This window comes from Vanessa cardui, chromosome 7, assembly GCF_905220365.1.
Source record: "Vanessa cardui chromosome 7, ilVanCard2.1, whole genome shotgun sequence".
In the NCBI taxonomy this organism is placed as follows: domain Eukaryota; kingdom Metazoa; phylum Arthropoda; class Insecta; order Lepidoptera; family Nymphalidae; genus Vanessa; species Vanessa cardui.
In genome coordinates this window covers 2,271,164-2,294,030 of record NC_061129.1, presented here as the reverse complement: position 1 = coordinate 2,294,030, position 22,867 = coordinate 2,271,164, and the positions used below count along the sequence as shown (strand labels likewise).

Sequence of the window (22,867 nt, the reverse complement as noted above, 5' to 3'; positions counted from 1 at the left end):
ATATGAAAATACAAATTAGAAAGTAAAATTTGCACGCATTTATTCATAATTAATAGATAAAGAATTAAATGTTTCGGTATTTTATATGAATTTAACATTTTATATTTGCGCTTTTGTATCTTTTTTTTCTTTTGATTTGCAAATAATGTGTTACATGTAATGTGTAACCTGCATTATAATTATATAATGTTTCATAGGTACTAAAATAATGAAATAAAACAAAAAAAGTGCAATTCCCGTCTTCTAATAAATATATACATTTCGTCAATATTATACAGATTGCAAAGTATTGTAGTGAGTATAGACCAGACATTAGACAGTGAGACATTGACATTTGACAATGGCAGTTCAACGGAACATTGTTATTTGTGAATAATTTTCCATTTTCCTTTAAGTTTTCTGAAATGCTACTTTACAATTTGCAATTTAATCTTGCAAATATAATTATTTTTAATACACAACGTGTAAGAAAATAATTTTTCTGATATAATATTGGGGTATATTAATTATCTAAAACTCTTTGTTGTGAAAACGTTATCGAAAACAAACAAGTCACTTGTTTATGTCATTGGTTTTACTATTACATCCAGCATTTAGTATTCAAGTACTAGCTAAAACGTTTAAAACCATTATAATATAACGTATACGTCTACGAACGGAAAATGTTTAAAAAACCAGCTGCAGGCAAGAGAGCCAATCTATCACAGGTGAGTCATTGTGATTGTTGATTAGTAATGTTAGTTTAAAAGATTTCATCCGGTTTCATTTCATAATGACCTATTTATAGAAGATGGGATATTAAATTAAGAATTACAGAATCAAAGTTGATGTAAATATTAGATATCAAAATGACGTAATAAACTTAACAGCTGATTTGTATGTAAACAGAACCTGCTGCCTGAACCTTGACAAAATATAAGTTGTAACCTTTAAATTTAAATTTACTTGTGCACAAATTTATTTAGAAAAGCATTTCACAAAATAATAAATGTTGTAGCTCATTTTAATTATTTATATCTGTAGACAGACTACTTAAGCCAAAAATACTGTAAAAAAAAATTAGCTAACTATTGGCCACTTTGTACCTACACACTTGTAATGAAGTATGATATTTGGTCAGCTTCAAGTCTTGTGCACCAAGATAATAAAGCTGGTTCATTTGATTAAGTTCTTTTATATTATGATACTATCTAGATGTATAAATAATATAAAGATGTATACTATCTTTGTGATGAATATCAGGCTTAAATCTTCTTTTTCAGTTTGGTCTCTTAGATATACCAGATCTGGATGATGCAGATGAACCAATGGATCTATCAGATGATGATGTAGATCTTGAAGCAGAATTAGCAGCTATCAGTGGTGGTAAAAAGCCCCGACCAAGAAAACCAGCTCCTGCAGCGCCAGCTGACCTAGATGCTATGATAGCAGCCAGTTTGAAAGACATCCCTTCAGATGAAGATGTTTCAGGTTTTTATCTTATTTAATTAAATTTATCACCTTCAAATTTGATGTTTCATGTGCTTTGTATGAGGAATGACAATTTTTCATTTCATCACAGTCCCCAGTTATTTTCAGCTGTTACTATACTTTATCATACATAAGTTTAACATGTAACATTTTACATGTATAAAAAATATATTATTGTATGAAAAATATAACATAGTTTTACCTAATATATAGCTAGAATAATATGACTTTTGTTTAAGGTTTTGTATGAATTTGTTCTTTTTCTACCTTATCTTGTGATGGATTTAAAAAGTGATTGGTATTTTAATTTAGCAATACAACATGTTTGTACATATATTGTGTATTATTATGGTCTCTTAATTAGATGCAATTATTATGATGAAACATAAAATGAAACCTTTTTTTTTCAAATAGACTAATTACATTGTTTTGTAAATACATACATACTTTATTTAATATTTATAAAATTTTTGTGTCATAAAGTAACTAATCTTAAATTATAATCATTTTGTTATTTTTAGGTGATGAAGATGACCCAGACTTGCTGAATGAATTGCAAGAGCTAGCCATAGATGATGAAGACCCTCCTGTAGAGCGTCCACGCACTAATCGCCCTGCACCTCCACCACCTTCCGGCAGTGAGAATAGCACAGTAACACTGTTACAGGAGAGATTGTCTGACTATACACTAGCTGAGAAAATGGCCAAGGCAAATGGGGACAGCAGTCGGGCTAGAAGGTTACTCCCATTTTTCTTTGTTTTACACACTTAAATACATTATATAGGTTATATGTAAAAGTTGTTTTAACAACAACAGCCTGTAAATTCCCGCTGCTGGACTAAAGACCTCCTCTCCCTTTGAGGAAAGGTTTGGAACATATTCCACCACGCTGTTCCAAAGTGGGTTGGTGGAATACACATGTAGGAGAATTTCTATGAAATTTGTTACAAGCAGGTTTCCTCACGATGTTTTCCTTCACCGCTGAGCACGAGATAAATTATAAAGACAAATTAAGCACATGAATCAGCGGTGCTTGCCTGGGTTTGAACCCGCAATCATCGGTTAAGATGCACGCGTTCTAACCACTGGGCCATCTCGACTCGAAAGTTGTTTTATATTTATGAAAAATTCATAGATTCATTACTTTAATAAAATAATAAGCAACAATGCTACTTCTTGATTATTGTGCTGCCTAATGTGAGGTGTGACAAGCATGTATATAAAAGAGCATGTTCTTAAGTGAGGCAGAATGAATTACTTGCAAGCATCCTATTTGATTTGTTTCTGTTAAAAGTAAAATCATATGCACACATTGTACAGTTTCATAATTAGCTCTATTAAATATTTTGCAATTTTTCATTTTCATTTGGAGTTCTCGGCATAAGTGACAATGTGCTGCTATAAAGTAAAAAGTAAAGTAACAGCCTGTAAATTTCCCACTGCTGAGATAAGGCCTCCTCTTCCATTAAGGAGAGAGATTGGAACATATTTCACCACGCTGTTCCAATGCGGGTTGGTGGAATGCACATGTGACAGAATTTCGATGAATGACACATGCAGGTTTCCTCACGATGTTTTCCTTCACCGCCGAGCACGAGATGAATTATAAACACAATTAAACACATATATATATAGTGGTGCTTGCCTGGGTTTGAACCCGCAATCATCGGTTAAGATGCACGCGTTCTAACCACTGGGCCATCTCAGCTCACTGCTATGTAGCATGTCAATTCCATACTTATATATGTTTAAATTTTATTCCTCAGATTCAATCGAGGTATCAAGACTCTGAACGATCTTCTGAAACAGGCGAAGGCTGGGAGAGCTATCAAGGATGAGGATATCCCTCCTCCCGTCAGCATCGGCAAGCCTGCGGAGCCGCAGCCCGCGCCCCGCGAGGCCGAGGCCCCGCCGCAGCCCCCGCCGCGCTCGTCGTCCGCGCGGCCCGAGCCCCGCGAGCCGGCGCCCTCGCCGCCCGAGCCCCGCGAGCCGCCGCCCCCGCCGCCCGCCCTCGACGACACAAATCCTGCCAAATCTGAAGGGCTAACCTTCATTTTGAGTGAGTGTTTCAGCAAACATACTTTGTTTAAAATGTTATACTCATTGACTGTAATTTAAATGTATGTCATGACTTGGGTATTTAAACACAAATACGATTAAATATCGCGAACACATATTCAAATTCGAAAGTAGTGAAATCTATATAAGGTAATTAAATTAAAAAATAACAATACGACCCAAAAATGTAACAAAATACATGGACTTTTATCCCTTTATATATATATATATATATATATATATATATGTGTGTATTACAATGATATACATTTCTGTTGTGTATAGAGCGGCAGGAAGAGTTCAAAGCTGCAGCATTGGCAAGCAAGCACGCCGGTGAGAAAGCAATGGCATTAGAATACTTGAAGGTAGTCAAGCAGTTCGACATCGTGGTCGAAGCATACAAGTCCGGCCAAGAAATGGACCTAACAGAACTGCCCACACCGGAGACCATCGCTACAGCATTCCGAGAACAGCAGAAAGAAGAGGACCATACTCAACACTCTGCGGGTGAATAATTTAACTTGTTATATCTGATGGTGGTGAAACGATTAAGTTTGCTTTTAATCTATAAACTAACATTTTTATTTTTTATTAATCACTAACAAAAAATGTAGAGATATATTTACATTATTACATAACATATATGTTTATGAACTATACACATATATATACCAATAGGTGTTAATAATAATAGTGTTGATCATGAAAGCCTCAATGGATCGTGGTGAATATTTAAAACATAGTCAGTGAATATCACAGGCTTTTCATTTACCTAGTATTAGATTTGCTAAAATTAAAGACTAACTTCATATATTCGGAAAGTATTTTAAATGGTCATATTTCTCAGATTGATTTAAGATGAAACGATTATTATAATATAATAATAATTGGTAATATATTTGATAGGTAGATAGTAAGATCACCATGCTCTGATTAACAAGTGCAAAAGTATTTTTTTAAATTGACAGATTTGCTAATTATTTAAATAATGTATGTATGGATAAATATATAAATAAATTATTAATTAAAATGATCATCAAACTATTTACAAAAATATAAAAATAAAATACATAAATATTATTTATGAAATTGACAAAGCACAGAGATTAATTTTATTAAAAAAATATATTGACATATTAGAAATGTTGAATTAAAATCATATAATATATAGGTATATTAGGGTTTATACCAAGTATGTATATAAAATGAATAACAATTACTATATATTTTTTTTACATTGTATTCTAATGTACTCACGAGACCTCTCCTATATGTTTCCCACAGCAGCCAATTACTATATGTATCCATTACACTTTGTGTGATACTTCCAAATCCCCTCCACTTGTATCAGCCCCTGCACACAATACAACTATGTATCATTCGTGTTTTTTTATTCGTGCGATGTTGTTTTATGTAATTGGTGTGTTAAATAAATAAATAATAATGATTTGTGTTTTTAATTTATAATAATTACATTAATAAGTTGACACTTATCTGCTTATATGACGTTTTATAAGCTGTTAGTTATCTTGATTTTATATGACAGTACCTTATAGGGTAGAATCCTGATTTCATTTAGATAAATACTGTTAAAAAGGATGATATATCTTCTATATAACTTCTTGACAATGAAAGTAATAGCTTACTTCTTCTTCTAAGGCAAAGCATTAGGTGGTACAAGCCATCTTTCTACTTGGTAAATTAATCGTTAAATTTTTGTGATAAGAAATATATATTACAGAACCAACACCAGAGCCAGTCCCTGAACCAGCTGGATTGATAACTGCTTCCACTGTTGATGAGGCTCTACGACAGAGGCTTGCTTGTTTCCAGGTATATGATATTAATTAAAATATTTTAATTAGATTAATATTTTTTTATAGTGCGCGAATTTGATGCTTGTCACTTATTATATATTATAGATAAATCCCAAAGAAAAAAGTTTGGCATAAATTGATTTCCTTGCAGGTTATCTGAATTTAAATCAAATAACTGGTTGTTAAAATAATGGGAAAAAATTTGAAGTATTTTAGGTACAGTTGACAAAACAGTTTTTAAATGACATACAATGAATAGATGGCTTTTTAAAAGCAAATGTATGGAACGAGATTAGTAAAGTCATCAGATAATACTGCTTATTGTTAATAATAATATAATTTTAAACTGAGTTTATTTAATAGTATATATTTTATACGATAGCAACAAGAATCGAAAGCGAAGGAAGAAGGAAACACGTCGAAGGCCCGTCGAATGGGAAGAATCGTGAAGCAATACCAAGACGCCATCAAACTTCATAAAGCGGGGAGACCTATACCCGTGGATGAACTCCCCACTCCCAATGGGTACGCACCCATACCCACTGAGGGGGTAAGTACTTACATTAATATAGCAGCCCTTTAATCATTACTGCACTGACATGTGTTGCCATATAAAATATTTTTTGTTATCTACAAATTAGTATATACACTCACTGTCTGTTGGCTGCAGCTTTTCTCGCGTGGATTCGATCGCGTATGGCACAAAGCGCTTCTTTCGAAGCTTCCTTCCTATGGGCTTCCCGGGAAATAATAATATGCAATTGGATTACCAGCTTTTTGGCAGATCGGAGCAACAAGCTCGTTGTCGACGGTGCATGCTCTGACTTAAAATTCGTCAATGCTGGTGTTCCACAAGGCTGCGTTCTATCACCCACTCTGTTTCTTCTGCATATCAATGATTTGTTGCAAATCGGGAACATTCATTGCTCTGCAGACGACAGTACCGTAGACACCTTATACACCGGCCGCGCTAATATTTCTCGGGAAAACGTCGAAGAGAACCGGAACAAACTTGTGTCTGAAATCGAATCTTCGTTAAACGAAGTCTCGAATTGGGGCCGACTAAATCTAGTCCATTTCAACCCCAAAAAGACGCAAGTTTGCGCGTTAACCGCTAAAAAAACACCATTTGTCGTATCTCCACAATTTGAGAACATTCCGATAGCCGCTACAGGTAGTATCGGAATACTTGGCGTTGATATTTCGAGCCTCGTTCAGTTCCGTGGTCAATTGGAAGGCAAAGCCAAATTGGCTTCAAAAAAGCTGGGTGTGCTCAGCAAAGCGAGACAGTATTTCACGTCGGCCCATCGCCTTAAACTTTACAAGGCGTAAATTCGGCCTCACATGGAGTACTGCTCTCACCTATGGGCGGGTGCTCCCCAGTACCAGCTCCTTCCATTTGACCGCATTCAACGTAGAGCGGCTCGAGCTATAGACGATCAAGCCCTTTCTGATCTCCTTGATCCTTTGGCTTTGCGTAGAGATGTTGGATCACTCTGCATCTTCTACCGAATTTTTCACGGGGAATGTTCCGAGGAATTGTTCGGATTAATCCCGGCTGCTGAATTTCACCTTCGGACATCTCGCCAAAATTCTAAGTATCACCCGCACCATCTTGATGTCCGAAAATCCACAACAGCGCGATTTCTCAGACATTTTCTGCCTCGCACAACCACTTTATGGAACCAGCTTTCTCCGGCGGTTTTTCCGAACCGATACGACATGGGAACCTTCAAGAAAAGAGCGTACTCCTTCCTTAAAGGCCGGCAACGCACCTGCAAGCCCCCTGGTGTTGCAGATGTCCATGGGCGGTGGTAGTCACTTTCCATCAGGTGAGCCTCCTGCTCGTTTGCCACCTATGCCATAAAAATAAATGTTGTTTATATTTACAGATTAACTTAAAATACATATTATGTTAATTGAAGACCTATTTTTATACGACAGTGGTGTTTATTTGTCTAATGTATTTAAATAAATTGTACCCTAAGGGGAGATCCCTTAAGGTACAATTTTTTAAATTGTAATTGTTTATTTTTTTTATTTTCAAAAACTAATAAACACGAATGGTTTTAAGTAATACATCATGGCGAAAAACAATACAAGTAATTTAAAACATAACCGTTTTTAATTACTTGTAACTGTAACTTGTAACTGCGCCTGTATAAGACTATTGTCGGTAGTCATAAGTTATATTACAATAATGAAAGAACGAAACTTTTTTTTAAAATTTGGTTATATTGAGTTTTGAAAAATTAAATTAAAATAAATGAGTTACAGCTATAAGAGGATGTTGAGAAAGAAAAATAATATTAAATATACAGTACATAATACAGGGTGTACATTGCAGTCTCACGCATCGCCGAGCAAACCGGCGCCGGCGGCCCCGGCTCCGTCGCCAGCGCCGGTCGCGCTGCCGGCGTCCCCGGCTGCGCGACCGGTAGCGCAGCCGGGCCGCTACCAGAAGCAGCTGGCATTACTGCTGCACCGACAGAAGCAGTTCAAGGACGCTGCTATCATGGCGAAGAAGGATGGTTCGTGATGAAGTTTTACTTCTTCGTTGTAATTAAAAATGGTTCTTAATCGTTTGATAAACGAGTCATTTATTCTCTATCCCTTGGGAATTCTGAAATATCCTAAAAATAGTTTTTCGTTGTTGTTATAATCTACTTGCATGCTGAGTTTGAAACCCCTAATAATTTTGGTTACGGAGATAGAGCTACTTTGGTTCGAAAATAAAAATCTCATTTATAGTTTGAAAAATCCCTTCTTACTTATCCCTTCCTACCTCTAGGATACTCAAGGTATACTTGTGCCAAATTTCAAGGCTCTAGATCCAGTGGTTTAGGCTGTGCGTTGTCATTCAGTAACGGAATAGTTTTATATATATTGATGAAACTATTTCAATTTAAATATATAATTAAGTAAATATTGTAATACAAGATAAGGTGTGAAGTTGTCTATCTCGATTGACTTTACACTTAATGAGCGGCTTAGCGAGCAACTTCATTATGCAATTTTCATGTCATATACCTGCGCGCACTTATATGACATGGCATATTCACTCTGATAAATAATTCAAGCCGCGCGAAACAATTATAACTTCAAAAATTAAATGTCAAAGTATAGGTTTATTTATACAGCGAAGAAATTGAAATTACACGTATCATTTGTTTTATAAGTATCCCTTTAATTGAATAATTTGAATAAATTAGTTTGGCAAGAGTCGAGATGGCCCAGTGGTTAGAACGCGTGCATCTTAACCGATGATTGCGGGTTCAAACCCAGGCAAACACCGCTGATTCATGTGCTTAGTTTGTCTTTATAATTCATCTCGTGCTCAGCGGTGAAGGAAAACATCGTGAGGAAACCTGCATGTGACAAATTTCATAGAAATTCTGCCACATGTGCATTCCACCAACTTGCATCGGAACAGCGTGTATTGAATATGTTCCAAACCTTCTCCTCAAAGTGAGAGGAGGCGTTGTTCCCAGCAGTGAGAAATTTACAGGCTGCTACTTGTTCAATATAGGTTTATTTATATAGTGAAGAGAAAGAAATTATAGTACGACACAACTTAGATGTCGCATCGGCAAAATTCGTAAAACCGATCACATCCGAATTGAGTACGCTATCCCAAATTATCAATATTTATTTCTCATGCGAATATGATCTTTGCACAAACGTAATAACTTGTAATATCATATGACCTAATATGTTCGTCAATTTGACGCGTCGATTTACATGCACTTGCTTTCTCTGACGCGTGAATCTATAGCGACGAATAGCGTCGAATGGCGCGATAGGGAGCTATTTCTATTGGTTGTGTAAATCGGCAGTAATCGGTTTTATTTTCATTCCATTGCATTTTCCGATGCTACATCTAAATTGTGTCATACTATACATGTATCATATGTTTTATAAGTATCGCTATATCGAAATGAAAATGAATAAATGAGTTTGGTATCGTAAGAGAGATTAACTGGAACACAATATGTCCGCAGGGGACATAGAGCGGGCGAAGGAGTACCTGCGCGCGGCGAAGGGCTTCGACGGCGTCCTCGAGGCGGCGCGAGGCGGGCTCGCCGTCGACCTGCGCTCGCTGCCTCTGCCGCCCTCCGACAAGAGGCGCATCGAGGACACGTGAGACTGACCCCACCTCCTTAAATAACCTGAGGGGGGGGGGGGTATTTGCCTTATCACGAGTTACCACGAGACTGACATTTTGGATGTCCAAAATGTCAGTCTCGTGACTCCGCAAAGTCAATAAATCTTTCTTGGGGCAAGGTATCCATTTCTATAATAAAATTCCACAGACATTTTTAACTTTGCCGTCTCGTAAATTCAAATCGTTTATAAAAAATACATTGGTGAAAAAGGCGTATTATTCGATACAAGATTTTGTAGATGATAAAAAAGCGTGGAATTAATGCCTGTTGGCTTCCAGGCGGGATATATTAATTTAGTAATTGTATTGACTTGGAAATTAACTAACATGACTGTATTTTTTTAAATTTTTGAAATTAAAAAAAAGAGTAACTACTGAGTTTCTTGCCGGTTCTTCTCGGTAGAATCTACTTTCCGAACCGGTGGTAGCTTCACTTAATTGTTAAATGACGATTCAAAAGTGCTTGTAAAAGCCCACTTGAATAAAGTATACTTTGATTTTGATTTTGACTTGCCGCCCCCCCTCCACTTGCCATGTTAAAACACTCTATTATAAAAAATCTGTATGTATATCAAGTATATTCAGAATATACCGATTTATATACTGAACAGTGCCTACTAGTGTTGATAGCGTATTCGCACTGAAATCTTCATAGCTCTTTAAGATACCATTTCAATAATTATAATATAACTAGTGGGTCTACGAAACTTCGCATTTATTCAAAACAATTGAAGTTTGTCGATTTCAATTTTCTTTAATTTTGTTTTGTTTTTTTTTTTTTTTTTTTTTTTAAATATACGTAGTTTCTCTAGCCAACCACTAACTTTCTTCCGCTTTCTAAAATTGATTATTTGTTAAATCACAAAAAATTGGTGAATTGCAATCAATAATCCTCTTTATTTTTCTACACTCTTCAAAATCAGACCATAACCAATTTACCTGCAGCTATCTTCCCATAATCACTGCGTCAAAAATATCTTTATATTATAATATATAAACTATTAATGTGTAAGATGTACATTTATATATTAAAACTTGCAGTTTCGACGTAATATCGAACGAGGATTGCGATCCGCCAGACGACTCAACCATCAGCTTGGACGACGAGGATGTGATGAGTCGCTTGCACCAGCAGCTGACGAGCCAGCTCAAGCTCTGCCTGACGAACAGAGACCACTACAAGGCGATGGGAAACATCGCTGAGAGCAATCGCTTCGAGCACCTCGCCGTCAGCGTCAAACAGGACTTGGATGTCGTAAAGGTTGCCAAGAGGTACGCGATATTCGACTCTGTGGCGATATACTTAAAGTTTATTTTAAGTTTTTAGTATCATTGGATATATAAGGTTGGTGGGAAAGTTCTGTCGTATTTTTAAATAAGCAGGTATTTTTTTCTCGTTAATAAAAAGATCTGACTGGTGGGTTATTGGGATTTTTGTTTGAAAGATGGCAACAAGTTTAACAAATAAAGGGGCGTATATAATTAATTCATATTAAATATATATTTTCATAACTCAATTCAAGTATTTTCTTTAAAATACGACAGAGCTTTCCCTCCAACCTTTTTTTTATGGTATGGGTTGGCGGACGAGCATATGAGCCACCTGATGGTAAGTGGTCACCATCACCCATAGACATGACGCTGTGAGAAATATTAACTATTCCTTACATCGTCAATGTGCCACCAACCTTGGGAACTAAGATGTCATGTCCCTTGTGCCTGTAGTTACACTGGCTCACTCACCCTTCAGACCGGAACACAACAATACCGAGTACTGTTGTTTGGCGGTAGAATAACTGATGAGTGGGTGGTACCTACCCAGGCGGGATTGCACAAAGCCCTACCACCAAGTAAAACCTATTATGAATGTTGAAAAATTGAAATTACTTCTCTTTGAAATTTGCATTAATTGTAATTTAAGTTAACATGTATAGCCTATGCAAATCAAAGAAGATAAACAACCTAAGGTTTTCGTATCTTATTAAATTAAAATTCAATATATAAATGTTTCAGTCTAGGTGAAAACCCGCCGAAATTCCATTACGAGAATCGTAAGTTTTCTGTAATACAATGCAATACAGACCTTAACGAGAACGACTTAGAGCTGACAATCGTGCGCGGGATCGCGTACAACGTCCCCAACCCCAAAGAAGTCGACACATATGTGAAGTTCGAATTTCCATATCCACAAGTAAGTTGTGTTTAATTTCAATGTATTTTGAATTGAGATGTGTTCGTATGGAAAAATGTGAAATAATAGGCTATTTGACTGCTTTTTAAAATCCATTTTATATTATTTAGTAGAGGTTAAGGAACCCAGTAAAAGTTTATTTTTTTATTTCTAGTACGTATTTGCCGAAAAATATCATATTAAAAATTCCATATTTAAATAACGCGTGAACACGCTACTTGGACAATATGGCGCTGCAGTGGGGTCGGTGACGTCACTTTCGTGTATTTTAATCTGTGGTACATATAGTAGTTACTTCATCATAAGCCCGGCCAATCAGGAGCGTTTTGTGTCACGTGACAAACGTTTGAAAAAATGCATTTTTATTTATTGATTTTTGAATAAATTAAGTATTATTTTCAAGTTTCGTTACTAAATAACCATTTTTAAATTCATAATATACAGTGATTACAATAATTCACAATTTATTTTTCGCATTGTCAAATAGCCTATTAAGGCGATAGTAGATAGAAATATATGGGATTTGTTTTTTTTTGGTTAAATTATGTAGGTATGTAGATTGGTAAATGGACCACCTGATGATAAGTTGTATCTACCGCTCGCTATCAGAAATATTAAATCAACACCAATCTTGGGTAGTGAGCCTTGTGCCTGTAGGTACTAGCTCAGTCTTTCTCAAACAGTAAATGGCATGTCTATATATTACTGTTTGACTATTAGAATAATAATAATAGACCAGTGGATGGCACATATCTAAGTGACCTTGAAATAATAACCAAAAATTAGGTACAAGTGAGGTAGTATTTATAACTTGCCTTGCCACTCATCTGATGGTTCATTGGTTTTGCTTAGTAAGTAAATAGGGATCAATTAATATCGCAAAGGAAAACTATTTTGTAATTTTTGTTGCATCAAATTAGGTTTTATGACTTACGATACGTTACCTTAACAGCCTGTAAATTTCCCATTCTAACTCTTTCCTCCTCTTCTTTTAGGAAAAGATTTGTAACATATTCCACCACGCTATTCCAATGCGGGCGAGTGAAATACACACGTGGCAGATTTTCAATGAAATTAGACACGTGCAGGTTTCCTAACAATGTTTTCACCGCTGAACACGAGATGAATTGTAAACACAAAGTAACCACATGAATATCCAGTGGTGCTTGGGTTTGAACCCGCAATAATCGTTTACGATGTATGCGTTCTAACCACTCGGCTTTCCCGGCTTTTATGCTACTTATAAGATGTTAATCGATTTCCAGGAAGCTCCAGTATCGGATAGGACACAGCTGATCAAGGATACAAACAGCCCGCAGTATTCCGCTGTCTTCAATTTGGCCATACAGCGCAATGCAAGGCCTTGCTTGAGGGTGTTCAAGCGACACGGCATTAAATTTGAAGTTTACTCCCGGGGGTAAGATGATTATTAATTTAAAGTCACGGACCATATTCAAAAGTAACTTACGATGTGAGTTAGTAAATTAATTACTTTTATATAAGTGTTTGGAATATATCGTACAGTGGATCCCCAGGTAATCCGTAAAACGTTTTGTATAACAGTTTTGGACTATCGAAATTGTCGGATTATAGAGTACCCTAAGAATAAGACCCACAATAGTTCGGATTTTTTTACAAAGGAATACCTTGTAATCCGACCTGTGCAATCATGGATTGTCTTCATAAGCGAACATTGTTAATATGACATGTCGGATTACAGAGTGTGCCAGATTAGCCAGGGGTCGGATTACCGGGATTCCACTGTATAAGTAAAAACTAGTAATTTAATCTATATGTGAATATCACTGTTTTCCATTACATACTATATATATTAGTGAATCCCCATCAAATTAGACGATTTAAGCTACCACCCGTTCGGTTTATAGATTATACATAGACGATCCTGACAGACACTCAGTAGTTACTCTTTTATCGAAATGGAACTCGACGTAAGCGTAAACGCAATTTAACTGAAGCGTATAGGCTGCGTGTGTGCTGTTGACGCTCGCTTAGAACGTACACAGTTGATCCGTCTAAATCAAAGAGGCGCGTCTCTTCAATTTAGACGGATAAACTATAGGATAGCATTGTGTTATTTCGTTGTGATTTAAGTGTTTTGTCAGAATCACAGGCTGTACGCTCTGAGGCACAAGAGAATTTCGACAGAAAGTCCTACATTAAATCCTAAATTACATCCGCTCAACCTGGACTTTAAACGCAAAGACTTAGGTTCTGTGGCCTTAAACAAACCGCTAAACCAATGAGGCCGTTCATTATAATATGTCTGGAAATAAACGTTTGTTTTGTGGACTCCGGTTGTGTAATATTGTTGTTTTTTAATTTGAAAGTATTTATTTAATTCTGGTTGCAAATAAACTGGCAAAAGTTAAGAGAAAGTTTTATAATTATATACTTGTGTTGTTATTTTTGTAGTTAACTTAGTTTCATCAAATCAAATCTATTATTGTCACCCTAATCTCGTAGTAGTATTCTTGGTGGTAGGTCTTTGTGCAAGCCCGCCTGGGTAGGTACCACCCACTCATCAGATATTCTACCGCTAAACAACAGTACGCAGTATTCTTGTGTGCCGGTTTGAAGGGTGAGTGAGCCAGTGTAACTACAGGCACAAGGGACATAACATCTTAGTTCCCAAGGTTGGTGGCACATTGACGATGTAAGGAATAGTTAATATGTCTAACAGCGTCATTGTCTATGGGTGATGGTGACCACTTACCATCAGGTGGCCCATATGCTCGTCTGCCAAAAAAGAGAACTGCGGAATTAGGGTGACAAAAAATCCATCAAATATTCTATTAACTAATTGTATATAAGTCGGCAATTCGTAGCTTTGGTTTTGACTACGAAATTTACAATAGAAATTACGTACTACTGTAGATATATAACCTTAGCGCATGGAACCTGACATGGAATGTAAACTGTCTTTATTTATATATTTTCGTCTAGATTCTATAAATGTTTCCGCTTAAAATAGTTTCTTAATAATGTTGTTTATATCTATATTAGAAATTTCATTTGTAGAAGTCAACATAGTTATATAGTACAGTAGTAGAACATATTCTGTAGTCTGTTTCAATTTTCTTCGCTGTTATTCTTTTCTACAACAGAACGCCTGTGACGACTGAGTTATATGAGTTCGATTGAGTATTTAATAACATTGATAAATATAAGGATATATAGTTTTCTAGATTTAATGTTAGCATTATCAGACGAGATTAAAAATAGCTTAGCAAGTATAGGGAAGCTTACACCAAAAGTCATCTCAGATTCGGTGGTATAATATCGTTCATCCCATTTTATTCGTGTTGTATTATAGGTCCATATTTTTCCATGACCTTGAAACTTCAAAAATAATTCCGAGTTAGTCATTTATAAGCTTTCTGGTATAAATGTCTATGGTCAATAAAATGTTGCCAACTGTGTTTCCTTCAGTGTCTATGCATGTAATCTTTTGTTCTGTATATAAACGTGGGAGCACTAGATTGATTACTCAGGGTAGAAACAAATAAAAAATCTATACATTTTATGTATATTTATAAAGGGGATGCTTATGTGTTATTTGGAATATTGCAACTGTATATATTAGTCTAACGCCTGTTGTTATGGGATGCTCTGTTTTGAATTCTGTAATAAATAATCATATAGTTAAATTGGTCATGTCACATCAAACATATCGTTATCATTTTAAAATGTATGATATATTTAAATGATGACAAATAAACTGATAGTAATATGACCAATTCTCTTAAGGATCATATGTCGGCGCCAGACATTCGAAGTCGAACTCACATAAAACCAATATAAAATTTTCAGGAATGTCTAGCGCCGGTCTATGTTTTTACATTTAACTCACATTCCCTAGTACCCCATAGATCACGTAGCGCGTATGTTGATGCATGTGGCGTGTGGTATGTGGTATTTGTGGGTGGTAGCTTGAGGTGGTGTGTGGCAGGTGTTGCAGCTCTAGCTCGTTGTGTTGCAGCGGATGGTTCAGCAAAGACACGCTGCTGGGGACCGTGACCGTGAAGCTGGCACCGCTGGAGACGCAGGTCACCATACACGAGGCGTTCCCAGTGAGTTATTAGTTATATTTTTGATCATATGTTATTAAAATTAGAAAAAATTGAAGGAGTCGAGATGGCAAAGTGGTAAGAACGCGCGCATCTTAACCGATGATTGCGGGCTCAAACCCAGGCAAGCACCGCTGATTCATGTGCTTAATTTGTCTTTATAATTCATCTCGTGCTCAGCGGTGAAGGAAAACATCGTGAGGAAACCTGCATGTGACAAATTTCATAGAAATTCTGCCACATGTGTATTCCACCAACCCGCATTGGAACAACGTGGTGGAATATGTTCCAAACCTTCTCCTCATAAGGAGAGGAGGCCTTTAGCTAGCAGTGGGAATTTACAGGCTGTTGTTGTTGTTTGTTTGTTGTTGTTATTAAAATTACCAAGATACTTCTATATTATTGCAAATTAACAAGATACCAAAAATATTGATTTGAAAAGAATTAAGTGGCAAAAATATACATTAAACTCAATCGTCCATACAGCACAAATTGCTTATTATCTACTGAATATGTGTATTGGAGTATATTTGGAGAAAAACGCTATCCTGTTCATAGAAGTATATTTTCCTTCTCATAAATTATTCTGAAGAAGATAATACGCCTATGAACACTATTTATACTCCTTAATTATTTGTCTGTTTTCTCTTATCCAGTTAGCACATATATATACTTTATGTATTATACAAAATGGCCGCGGTTTTCATCTATAAATAGCACAGTGTTGGATAAGTGTTCCTCTTCAATCACTATTAAAGAGGGACATTTATGTGTATGATACATGTATATTATAGTAGAGAAAAGTTTTAATTTTCCTAGTCCGAAAAAACAATATTTTTCTTATGTTAGTTCGTCAACCTTAATGCTCCTTATTACATAAAATCCTTACTATATCAAGTATTATAGGTGTCTAATAACTTAGATTATTAAAAGTATGTTAATTGTTATATTTTAAACTAGAGGGCATTAGTAGTAGATTAAATCGCGCTATCGTTATGTATTTTTGAAATAATATAGGTCTTATGAATCCTACTACTATTATATAGGCGAAAGTTTGTATGTATGGATGTTTGTTACTCTTTCACGTAAAAACTACTGAATGGATTTGAATTAAACTTTACCACAATATAGCTTATACATCAGAATAACACATAGGCTACAATTTTTGAGGTTTCTAATGTGAGGTCGTAAACAAACACATTTTTTGCGCTTACATTGCAAACGCTGACTGAATCCTACAAGATAGATCAAAACAATGTACTACAGTATTGTACAACTTAAAAAGGTCTACAAAAGTCCGTGATGTGGTATATGTTTATCTCTTAGGAATAACCCACAATAATCATTTTTTATCCTTTACTTTGTACGAGAAATAATGACTTATTTACGAAGCGATTTTACGCGATTACTAGACTAGACGGGACGAACCTGAAGTCCACGCGAACGAAGTCGCGGACAAAAGCTAGTGTTTTAATAAATGCTTTAACGTTCGGGGTATAATCTCTCATTTCCCCTGGCTTTGTAGTTGAGACAATAGGTAAACACACTTACACAATTCTGTCAAATGGTCGAATGAAACGTATGCCCGCAGCTGATGGAGGGGCGTCGCGCGGCGGGCGGGTCTCTGGAGTTGCGTCTGCGCGTGCGCACGCCGCTGCTGCAACAGCACGTCGAGCACTCTGCTCACCGCTGGCTCGTCGTCGACAACTGAGCACACGCGAAGGCTCTTAGCTAAAGGTGGAAGATATTACTTTGTATCGATATGTAGCGAGTAATTCTATCGATTAATCTAAAATAGTTAGAATCGATATCTCAAATATTTTGATTTTGATATCCTAAATTTAATTTACTCAAATTAAATCATTTAATTACACATTTATTATTAATCGAAATATTATCACTATTATAAGTTTTTTTTTTTTAATTATGAGTCAAATGAATGTTGTATTCAGTTCAGAAGTAATATTTTATTTTAATCAATATGTAATGGTGGAATAAAATATTAACTCATTTATATAGTATGTGCTTATGTACAACTAGTGTGTATATATTTTCATTTGTATTTATTACTTGTAAATATGTATTTAAACTTATTATAAAAAATGTATATATTTAAAATTCAAAGCAATTGATTATATGAAAAACATTATTTTTATATTTGTAATGGATCTGTGTATGTATGATTATAAAGATCTTCATAATTAAGTTATTATTTCTCATGAAAATTGCTTTTAAGTATATTTTTACTGCATTTTTTCAAATGATAGCAACTTAATATAAAATCGAATCAAAATTCTTTCAAAGAGAGGTTTTTTATTCAAATTAAATTCGTTTTTTTTAAATAATTCGCATACATCTGTTCATTGTTTTTATTGTGATTACTTAAAGTGTTATTAATATAAGCCCTTTTAACGACAGGTTACTCAATTTCGCTTTATAAACTATACAGTTTAATTATATTATTTGTGTACATATATTGTATTATAATCGTTTTCACACAACATACATTTTGTTATGTTTCAATAAATAATAATTTATATCGAATTGAATTTCATATCACGTTTGTTTTATTATGAAACTGTTAAATATAAGAATTACACAAATTGATAGAGTTTTTGGTTTAAAAAGACACAGGTTCGATTCTGCCCCTTTGGGTTAATGTGGTCTCCCTTTTTTTTCTTTATTCGCTGGAAAAACGCATTACGCGCTTCCCCCACGTGATGTAATGTGGGGGGAGGGGAATATTCCCCATTTCACTGGACACCAAGTGTGCTTAGGTTCATCGGGCTTACCCACTAAAAAACCAGCGGTACCCTCTCCGTCTTTCGGCGGGCGCCACGGGATCGCTTACGCATGCTACCGTAAAATGTGGTCTCCCTAGTACACGCTTTAAGCTTAATATCTTGAAGTGAGGCTCAATATAAAGATGCCCAGTTACATCCTTTGTGTCTTAGTATTTTAACATTTAAGTTTGAATAATTACGTAGAATTAATCACACAATGAATGAAGATGGAAATTATAACGGATTTTTCGTTTTATACAAACTCTCATAATATTTAATTGCTAAATATCGACACAGTTTGTTAATCATTATAATAATTTATCAGCTTCAAGTGCCTAATTGCTTGTGTTGTCGTTGTAGATATTGTTAATTTAATTACCAAATATAAAATATACGTATGTTGAAAATGACGAGTTTATGTTTTATTATACCCCTCTCTTTCTATCCTCTTCAAAAATAATAATTAAAAATTGACATGAATTTGTGCAACAATTTTAAATTGTTTCTTAATTATTTTTTGTTAAAAAAAAATTATTCCCTGTATTGTGCCACTGATATGTATGATGGCACTTATTTAATTCATTTCTAATTTAGAAAAAATATATAATTTCAGATCTAAGAAAATAATTTTACGAAACAAAATATAAAATAATATTATCATTTTACTATCGTCCAATTGTTTTCTAATCACAGCTCAATCGTTTTTAAAATAAGAAATAGTGTTACATGCCAGTATTAAATGCTATGCTATATTAAATAATATTAATTACAGTTTTACCAATTATTGATGAATTAATTACATGATGATGATGAAATATCATAACACCATATTAAGGCTAAGGTTACACTTGTAACAAAAAACATCCTATCCTGAAAATAAAATCCGTATTACATCTTTTATCAATGATTATCTGTGAATTCAATTAAATCAATACCTCCTACAAGTAGGAAGTTATATAACAAACAATAGCGAAATTATCTTTAGTTGGAAATATAAATATAACCAATGCCAATTAAAACGTGCACTAAAGCCTATAAGCCAAATTGAAGAATTCATAATAATACAATTAGTCTAATAATAATGTGTCCCGTTAAAAACGCCATAGATAAAATATACAATTATTTTCATCTGCCTAATTCATTTCCCTTGTATCTTGTAAAGGTGCTGTCCTACAAAAAGTAAGTGTATGTTTTTTAGAAGTTCGTGAGCGAAGGCGTGGCTTACCAAGCGTTAATTAAAAAAGATTGGTAAATTAATGTTACTATACAAAAATGTTGATAAAAATTATTTTCATGAGGTCATTGGTAACGAATTAGTATAATACACACAAAACGAGTTTCATTTAATAACTTTTTGAGCTCGCCTTGACATTGACACATTACCGGTAGTTATATTAATAAGGAAATTAATTTGAATTTTGGTAATTTAGAGGCCAATGGCGCGAAAAACAGTTAGTGTGGTGACCTTTTTTGTATTTATCTCGTTTCATTTGTTTTTTTCCGGTAAAGACAATGCAATACCGATTGTTTTACATATTTTAATATTGGGATAAATAATATAAAAAGCTATGAAGGAAAAACAGAGATTTTTGTTTTCTTAAATCAATGTATTTTTTTGATTTCAATTCTAGAAAATTAACAAAAGTGTATAGTAGATATTGTACTAAAAAATTAATATGACATAAAAAAACCAAAAAGTTATGTGGCCCATGAGGGGATCGAACCCGCGACCTTCGCGTTATTAGCACGACGCTCTAACCAACTGAGCTAATGGGCCGATGGACAGACTTTCGAAAATGTCAATACGTATTATCACACGACTGAAATTCTCATTTAACTTTATTTCTCCTTTAATTCTATACTTCATATTTGTTAATTGTTATAAGCAAAGATATACAAGAAAATAGATTTCTTATTTTTAAATAAGCTATCTTAGTATAATTATAGGTACTATTATAGTATTTACGTAATGCAGTTTATTGGTGGAAACTCGTGTTTGTAATTTCATAACTAAACGTATCAATAACACGTAATTATAGTCCAACAGGAAAGCTAAGGTAAAATTAGACCAAAGGAGGCGTTATGGAGCATCGCGGGGGAGTAAGTTCTATCAATACCTTCAAAAATGAAATAAAAAGGCCGTAGCTGTACAGTGGTTTACTTACAGGTGTTACATTAAATCAATGATGTTGTAGTAAACAGATATGTTATTAACGCGCAAAAAGTGAAGACTAGAAAACGTCCTAATTGGGACGTTTGCCTTTAGTTGTTTTACGTAGTAATACGTTATAATACATCATAATTACGTAGTAATACGTTTTGCGTAATTAAAACATCTAGTTATCCCTTTTACTTATTGTTTTCATCAAGCTATCCTTTTTACTTTTAACGAAAGGTAAAAATAAACTAAAATAAACGGTGCCCGGCGAGGCACACTTCTTTCTGTTGTTTAGTATGGATATAACATATCTGTTTATTAGAATATCATTGCATTAAATTATAAAGTTTATTTGTTCTATATACGACGCACGAATTTTATTACTTTTTTATTCGTGTAAGAGTAAGCTAGTTGTTCGTTAAAGTTTATGTAAATGTCCAAAATAAAACATGCACGCACAAAATAAACGTATTTTTATCTAATGGTATGTTTATAGTTTGTAAGTAAAAATGATCAATAAAAACATTTTAGAAGTAATTCTATAAAATATATTTCAAATCAACACGAGTTTTAAATAAATTTCGTTTTTTGGTGAAGTTTAGATTAATAATGTAATTTGGAGACGAAAACAATAGAACAACGAATAGGCATTTTACAAAAATGTTAGTATCTGCAGTCCTAAAACCATAAGTACCTAACTGTGTATTGTATTATTCAATACAGAATCATTTCTAAATCCATCTTATGTCAACATCTCCAACGAGATACTTTACATAAACGAAATAGCTTGAGATACCAAGTGATTACGATGGATTGTATGAAATTAATTCAGATGTTGACGTCATAGTCACGCGACGACTCCGACACGGGACGGCTGCCGGTGGCACGGCGCACGTGGGCTTCACGAATTATAATATTATGCATAATCAAACTAATATTACGAGGTCTTTTCCGTTTGCTGAAATTCTGATAAAAATAAATTGCCGTTTTTACTTTACGATGAGGACCAATAACTAAATGATGTTTAAATGTTAAATATATTTAAACGACACACTTTTTTTATTCAGTGTAGGTACTAAACGGAATGGAATAAATTATATACTATATAGTATTGAAGTCAGCACAAGGATGTGTAATTGTACATAGTTTCAGTTTGATCGTTTGGGCAGAACTAGCTTTTGTAGTGATTATATATTTCCATTCAAACGTCTTAAGTAACCGGTGCAGTTGAATAAAAACTATGAGAATTCTCGTTTTAAAACTAAAAAATGTGCACTTAGGTGATTTGTTAATAATTTTATAAAAAAGTAATAAAATAAAAGTAACGCAATTCAATACTAATTTCCAATAATTAATAATGAAAGTGACAGCAGTTTTGACGTATTCACAAAAAGACGCGTTTCGCACTACAGGAGTTAACATGGTCTATTGATGTTGTATAGTAAGGTTATTTAACGATAATGCGCGCGCCCAATCAGCCATTTGTTTTATAATCTGCATTAAAATATAATTGACAGTATTATATAATCATTGTTTTGTTGTATGCAAATAAAATTATGGTCTGAAATTAAAAACAAAAACCTTTTGTTTTTAATCAACATTCAGATATACTTATACAATATTAAAAATTACAGTTATTAGTAACGGATCTAACGGGTGAATAATAATAATATGTAAATATATTAGATAAAAGTACGGCTATTTAGTACAATTTTGTCTATTTCGCACCTTGGATACGTCAAACGTATTACGTAATAAAGTTTAGCGTTGCTATCTTGTTATAATTATTATAGTAAATGTTATTACTTTTGTATATAAAATCTGAAGCAGGTATTAAAAAACAATGCAATATTAAAAAATAACAATTTTTCATTATCAAAAGTCCGTACTTATTTTATTTTAAAATATATTTTTCAAATTGCATTATTTTAGGTAGACAGTACTGTTTTTTTCGTATATTAAATATTATATTTGTTTTATGTAAAGATTTGACGTCATGGAAGTCACGCGACGAGACGGACGCGAGACGACTGTTAGTGACGGGCTACACATGCGTGCGATATTCGCTATAATCGGACATATTATACTGCGAGCAATGAGCATTATTTGTCCGATTATAGATTTTTAGAAATATTA

The 22,867-nt window shown here is 34.3% G+C and overlaps 1 protein-coding gene and 1 non-coding gene across 3 annotated transcripts; one reads left to right on the top strand and one right to left on the bottom strand.

The window, feature by feature from the left end:
• The first annotated feature begins 319 nt into the window (after positions 1-319).
• On the top strand, positions 320-18,012 carry LOC124531171 (coiled-coil and C2 domain-containing protein 1-like). 2 transcript variants are annotated; one of them, XM_047105651.1, is made up of 14 exons: positions 320-707; positions 1,263-1,470; positions 1,992-2,208; positions 3,238-3,530; positions 3,815-4,036; positions 5,271-5,362; positions 5,729-5,896; positions 7,694-7,877; positions 9,348-9,486; positions 10,553-10,783; positions 11,525-11,702; positions 12,968-13,119; positions 15,673-15,793; positions 17,382-18,012. In XM_047105651.1, exons 1-14 carry the CDS (start codon positions 663-665, stop codon positions 17,499-17,501), a joined length of 2,370 nt encoding a protein of 789 aa, XP_046961607.1. In that variant the 5' UTR covers positions 320-662; the 3' UTR covers positions 17,502-18,012. The 2 variants fall into 2 exon arrangements, with proteins under 2 accessions (XP_046961607.1, XP_046961608.1); XM_047105652.1 differs by having other exon boundaries at positions 15,703-15,793; positions 17,382-18,011.
• Positions 18,013-20,276: 2,264 nt separating this feature from the next.
• On the bottom strand, positions 20,277-20,350 carry Trnai-aau. Its single transcript has one exon. It is a non-coding gene; the product is annotated as a tRNA-Ile (tRNA).
• Between the last annotated feature and the right edge of the window lie 2,517 nt (positions 20,351-22,867).